The sequence below is a fragment of the Mytilus galloprovincialis genome, chromosome 12 (genome assembly GCF_965363235.1).
Source record: "Mytilus galloprovincialis chromosome 12, xbMytGall1.hap1.1, whole genome shotgun sequence".
In the NCBI taxonomy this organism is placed as follows: Eukaryota; Metazoa; Mollusca; class Bivalvia; order Mytilida; family Mytilidae; genus Mytilus; species Mytilus galloprovincialis.
This window is the reverse complement of record NC_134849.1, coordinates 57,843,709-57,850,643: the sequence shown is the minus strand read 5'-3', so window position 1 is coordinate 57,850,643 and position 6,935 is coordinate 57,843,709. Positions and strand designations below refer to the sequence as shown.

The 6,935-nt window shown below is 33.4% G+C and overlaps 1 protein-coding gene across 1 annotated transcript; it reads left to right on the top strand.

Moving 5' to 3' along the window:
* Window positions 1-502: 502 nt before the first annotated feature.
* LOC143055598 (uncharacterized) lies at window positions 503-5,159 on the top strand. Its single transcript, XM_076228762.1, has 2 exons — window positions 503-1,331; window positions 5,018-5,159. The coding sequence occupies exon 1, from the start codon at window positions 560-562 to the stop codon at window positions 1,250-1,252; it is 693 nt and encodes a 230-aa protein (XP_076084877.1). The 5' UTR covers window positions 503-559; the 3' UTR covers window positions 1,253-1,331; window positions 5,018-5,159.
* The last annotated feature ends 1,776 nt before the right edge of the window (window positions 5,160-6,935 follow it).

Sequence of the window (6,935 nt, the reverse complement as noted above, 5' to 3'; positions counted from 1 at the left end):
TAACATTGCCTAACTTTTTACAAAATTGCACAAATCCCCAATTTTCAACCTCAATTTTCTCGAAAACAAGCACGGTGACCTATGTTTTATTTTGTGTTTTATTTTATAACTCGCCAAGGCCTACAACATATTTCAAAATTATAAAAATGACATTATATCGAGAAACTGTATCGGATGCCCTTAATAGTATGAATACGTATGTTATAATATGTAGTTGTTGATAGTAGACATGTGCGATATATTCATATGTACTTCACAACGAATGTTGTAAACGGCAGCGGCTCTTTTGATGAAATACAAACCCCAAGGAACATACTTTACCAAGTACACCAAGTCTAAACTACACCGGTAATTTTTTTTTGACTCGATGTTATCTAATATTCGGCACTATGACGTAACATAAATAAATTTCTTTTCGTTATAAAGCTTAACGAATACTGTTATGCGTAGTAATTTGCACGGGTGAAGCGGGAATTTAAATCATTCGACGGTTTGCATTCAATCAGTCTAGACGTTTAATTCAATTGTTGTTAAGGTCTGTTTGACTTTCTTCTCCTTCATGTCTGACGAAGAAATCCAAAGTTTTCCTGAACGTTCATCTGCAAGAATTCATCATAGGAGTGAAGCTGATAATCCTACAAGCAACCCAACAGCTGATGCATTCTCGTCGTTTTCCAAGCATTTAGACAGCGCATTGGAGAAACAGAAAAAGGACATCTTCACAGTCTTTGAAGCTAAAATTCCAGCCTTAAACCAACCTACAAGTAAGCCTGACTTTAAGTTCAAATTTATTAGCAATAGAAAGCAGTGTGAATTTAATGACCAAGTGTCAAAGGACATTTATATTTTGAAAGCCGCTATTTCCTCAGATAATCGTGACTTTGCCTTACAAACTATTGAAAAAGTTCAACAAGATATTGCTGCTCGTAACAAAACTGTTAAAATTGGTAACAAACATGGTTGGGACACCGTTAGCGAGTATGAAGGTAACCCTCTTGCTGATAACTCTGATGATGAGCGCCGTCTACGACAGGCCGAAACCAGGGCAGTTCGTAAAAGAAAGCCAGTCGCACCCAAAGACACATCAAAGAAATTTGCAACTGATAAACTTTTTCGTGGCTTTAGCGAAACACCTGAAGCAAGAAGCTACAACAATGGTTTACAAACAACACCAAGATATAATAGTCAAAGATCCAGTACCTCAAACTTCAGAGCAAGGAAAGGACCGTCTCCCCAGGACATCTGCTACTAATGTGGTGCCACAGGACACTGGTCGTCTAACTGTCCAGAAAAAAGTCACAGGTCTAACAACATCAGCAGTTCCAAATGAGGTAGTATCTTTGATTGACTTTAATTTATGTTTAGACACATACGACTATGAGAATGAGTCAGTACAAGTTTATAATGTAAAAAGTCGATTATATAATAACTTACAATTTTGGAAAGAAAAACTTTTAATGGCTGATTAGTTTAAAAAATTTAGTTTTACCTATACTTGAATCTGGCTATTTTTTTAAATTGACCGATACACCTACTTCTGTATTTTTGAATAACAATAGATCTGCTTTTGAACACAAAAATTTTGTTAAACGTGCAATTGCAGATTTGGTATGCACGGGAGTCGCTAAGGTAGTTAGCACTCCCCCTTTTGTTGTTAATCCTTTATCGGTGTCGGTCAACTCGACTGGCAAGGAAAGGTTGATTCTTGACCTTAGACATGTGAATCAATATGAAGTGTTGTCTAAATTTAAATATGAGGGTGTAAAAGAGGCTAAAATGTATGCAGCAAATAAGCATTTTGCATTTAAGTTTGATTTAAGACATGGGTACCATCATATAGATATGCATGTTGAATTGCAAAAGTTTCTTGGGTTTTCATGGAAAAGTGACGCTAAAATTAAATATTACACGTTTACAGCTTTACCTTAGGGCTTGAGCTCAGCTTGTAATATTTTCACAAAAATGGTACGCCCTTTAGTAAAATATTGGCGGAGTAAAGGATTCAAAATAATTGTATATCTAGATGATGGACTTGGATTTGAAGATACTGAAAAATTATGTTTAAAGGTGTCAAAAGAAGTATTGTCAGACTTATTGTCAGCTGGGTTTTTACCAAATTATGAAAAAATGTGTGGAAGCCACAAAAAAGTTTAGACTGGCTAAGTTTTGTATGGGATTTACATAGGGGTATTTTAAGTGTACCCGAACAGAAAATGTTGAATATTTTGAATTATATTGCTTTATCACTTGTAAATCCTTGTAATACGACTGCAAGGAAAGTTGCAGGGGTTATTGGTAAAATCATTGCTTTATCACCGCATTAGGTAATATATGTAGAATTATGACAAGACATTTACATCACTTAGTAAACGAGCGATCCTCTTGGGACTCTAGAATTAAATTAGATCTTATGTCTATTAAAGAGTTAGAATTTTGGCATTATTCACTAAAATCTTTACCTAATTGCCTGTTAGCACCAATACAGAGACTTCCCGAGAGGTTATCTTATACTGATGCAAGTTCTTATGCGGGCGCCGGTTACATTGTGAATTTTTCTGATCAAATTGCGCATCAGATGTGGGCAATCGAAGAAAAGCTCAAAAGTTCAACTTGGAGAGAGATAAAGGCAGTGATTTTGACTTTGAAAAGCTTTCCGGATCATTTTAAAAATAAATTTCTAAAACTATTCACTGATAACCAAAGCGTAGCTCACATATCTGAAGTTGGCAGTATGAAACAGGATTTGCACAATCTAGCTATGGAGATTTTTTATTTTTGTATAGAAAACTCGGTGTGTTTGAAAATTGAGTGGATACCTAGAACTTTGAATACTACCGCGGATCAATATAGTAAAATATTTGATTTCGACGATTGGTCGGTGTCGGACAGAATTTTTCATTATTTTTAATAAAATATGGGGACCTTTTAGCATAGATCGATTTTCTAACAGTAATAATACTAAACTCCCAAGGTATAATTCAAAGTTCTTAGATCCTTTAATAAAAGGAATTGATGCGTTCACGTTTGATTGGTCAAGAGATAATAATTGGCTCGTGCCACCTGTACCTTTAATAGCTCACACTGTAAATCATATTCAATTATGTAAAGCTAGAGGTACATTGGTTATCCCTAAGTGGAAATCGGCAGTTTTCTGGCCGATGCTGGTGTCGGTTGACACTGGCAAGTTTGTTAGTTTAGTGCAAGACTTTGTTGAGTATGAAACCCCTTCTAATTTTTTCAACAGGGGGTCTGCTGAGAATTCTGTTTTCAACGAAAGCAGGTTTATTTCAAATGTTCTTGTATTGAAACTTGATGCCAAAAATGTATGAATGAATTTTGAGAAAAAAATTCTTTATGTGGACCTTACCGCTTTTTTGTTTTTATGATACTGTAACTGTTGATTGTACAGTGTACATGTGTTGAATATGCAGATCTGGCCACTTGTGTCACGGACCTGGCCGTGATTTTCTGTCCTTGAAAGGATATTGCATATCTTTCCATTTCTTTTGCAGATCTCTTTGAGTAAGGAATAGAAAAATATCTACAAACTCTCGCTCAAACCTGGGTTACATAATATCGCTTTTGCAGTTATGGATATGGCTAAAAAGAGTAAATCAGATTCCACAAACAAGAAATACGATTTATATTCTAATAAATTCAAAATTTGGTGCAGAAAGTACAATTTAAAGTTTTTGCCAGCGGATGTATCTACAGTTTCCTTGTATCTCACAGAGTTAATTCAATCAGCTTGTTCAGTGTCCGTACTTAATTCTAACTTGTACGCAATTAAGTGGTATCACGAACTGTTATATCCAAACCCTTGTTGCAGTTCACTGTCAAACATTGTCTTAGAAGGGGGAAAAAGAATTTTGGCGAAACCCATACATAAGAAGGAACCAATCACAGCGGATATAATTGTTAAATTATTCAACCTGTATCATGATATTTCTAACTTGTCTAACTGTAGGTTACTATGTATGTTATCTTTGGCTTATGCGGGATTTTTTAGATACAAAGAACTCTCGCTTATAAGAATGAGTGATATCAGTTTTCATAATACATACGTTGAAATTATAGTTCACAATAGCAAGACCGATATTTATAGACAAGGTAGTATAGTTATGATAGCAAGTACTGATATGCCGACTTGTCCTGTTAATTTTTTAAAACATTATTGTAATTTTGCTAGTCTTAAGATTAATTCTTCGGAGTACATTTTTCGTTGTTTGCAGTCCAAAAAAGATACTTTAAAATTTAGTAAATTAAATAAGCCTTTATCTTATACCAGGGAAATTCTTCTTGAAGCTTTGTGCGCAATAGGATTAGACAAAAAGCAATTTGGTTTGCATAGTTTACGAAGCGGAGGCGCTACCCAAGCCGCTAACAACGGGGTTTCAGATAGGCTTTTCAAAGTTCAATGCTGTTGGCGATCCGAAAATGATAAAGACGGATATGTGAAAGACAGTATTGATAAAAGACTTTCTGTCTCTAAAAACCTTGGCATCTGATATGCACTCTTTCGCCTTTTGTCTCGACTGGATGCTGCAAACCTACATCCCATAGAATATTTGTGTTTGTGTCTTTAAGCCTTGTATAGAAAAGAAATGCTTTATGTTCGGTTGAACCCGTGAAAAAGAACATAAATAAATTTCTTTTCGTTATAAGGCTTAACGAATACCGTTATGCGTAGTAATTTGCACGGGTGAATCCACCCGTGCATACTAAGCGGGAATTTAAATCATTCGACGGTTTGCATTCAATCAGTCTAGACGTTTAATTCAATTGTTGTTAAGGTCTGTTTGACTTTTCTTTAATTTTTTGTTCTTGTTTTTAAAACAATTTTTGTTCTATAGGTACTGTCTTTCACACGTATATGCTATTTCTAATAGAAGTATAGTACAATTCAACAGACACACATGTACACTGTCCAAAGTTACAGTATTTATTCAATTTTATGTTTACAATCATTTACATGTAGTTGTGAATTGTTTCTAATTTTTGTAATTGTATTTTGTAGATTTTGCAGGCTGTTGATCATACTTCTATAGTGAAGAGAATGTGATAAGGACTGTTTTTTGCGTAACACCTTCCATTCTAAATTTTTTGTTCACATGTTGTTATTATGTTCCGAATTTATTATTAAATGACTCGATGCTGCAAACCTACATCCCATAGAATATTTGTGTTTGTGTCTTTAAGCCTTGTATAGAAAAGAAATGCCGTATGTTCGGTTGAACCCGTGAAAAAGAACATAAATAGATAGAGAACAGGTAGGTTTCTGTTTATTAAATTGTTATTTTTATGATATCGAAAAATATATAAACATATATACCTATTTTTTATTGTGAGATGTTTTCATATGTTAATATCTTTCTTTCCATACAATGAGAACAATTTAACGAGATATTTAATTTGAGGCAAGGTTCACTCAATTAATCATTTTGATGTGTATTTCTAGTTTTTTCAGTGTTTATCTAGAACAGTTGTAGAAAATGTTACACCTCATAATAAAAAAAATCGTTGTGTATGTATATATATACTCTTCGATATCATACAAATAAGTAATAGATAAACAAAAACATACCTTTTCTCTGTCTGTTTATGTTCCATAAGGGTTAAAGCCTTTTTAGAATTTTAATCCCAATCTAACACTGTCAAAAAATCTACATTCATAGTTCACTGAAGATATTTCATTTTACTATTCAGAAATGAATTTGAATGTGTATTATGACCGTTTACTGTTTTGCTATATTAAAAAACCTATGGCCACTAGTGCTTTTAGGTCTTTTATCATGCAGTGAATACACAATTTAGAAAAATTCTCAAAAATTCATTTTCATCTGTATGTAATATTATTTAATATTTTTCTACACCTGATTCATCCCTCAGTTTGGGAAAGTATGTTCAGTTGATACTGTATTTTTTGTCCAACCAGATTGTTCAGATACATTGACTTAGGTAAGGTACACAAAAGAGAAACCTCAACTCTGGAATGCAAATACTACCGTGCCACCTATACCGTTGTTCAAAAGTTATAAATCAATTGAGAGAAAACAATTTCGGGTTGCAAAATAAACAGCTTTAGGTATCAAAACACAGTTAGTAAAACAACATCTTTCTCTTCTGTTCTAACACATAAGACTTATGTTAGTTATGCATGTGTATATTTATGGAAAGAGAATCGTCTATTGATTTGATTTATGATAGTTATTAGGGTGAAATATAATCCCTTTTTGGTATAACCATGGCATCAATCTGCATTTATTTGACATTGCAAAAAGAAGGGAGGCATGTCAAAAAAGTCTTAAAACATCATGAACATTGATCCAAAGGACATTTCAATCAATTAAAGTAATGCCTCTTCTGAAAACATAGATATTTATTTATCATGAGATTAAATCATCGTATGCATTTCGTCTAATTTTTCCAGCATGCTGTCCTTTTATTCAAAATATTGATACGTAACAAAATTTCAGTAGTTTTGATACCTCATGCTGACTTGTTCAACAAAATTATTTGATAGCGTTGACCAAAACTGACCATATGTGCTCTTTTATTTGTAAATCTATATACCCGCATAGTAAATCAGCCATTTTTTTTTATGTCAGGATTCAATGTATAATACAATGGACAGCAATATTGCAATACCATTAAAACAAATTTTTGATTGCATAAATTAAGGGTCCCAGAATGTTGTCCCTTTATTCAAAATATTGATACGTAACAAAATTTCAGTAGTTTTGATACCTCATGCTGACTTGTACAACAGAATAATTTGACCCCATCAACCAAAACTGACCATATGTGCACTTTAATTTGTAAATCTATATACCCGCATAGTAAATCAGCCAAATTTTTTTATGTCAGGATTCAATGTATAATACAATGGACAGCAATATTGCAATACAATAACAAGAAATTTTTGTTCGCATAAA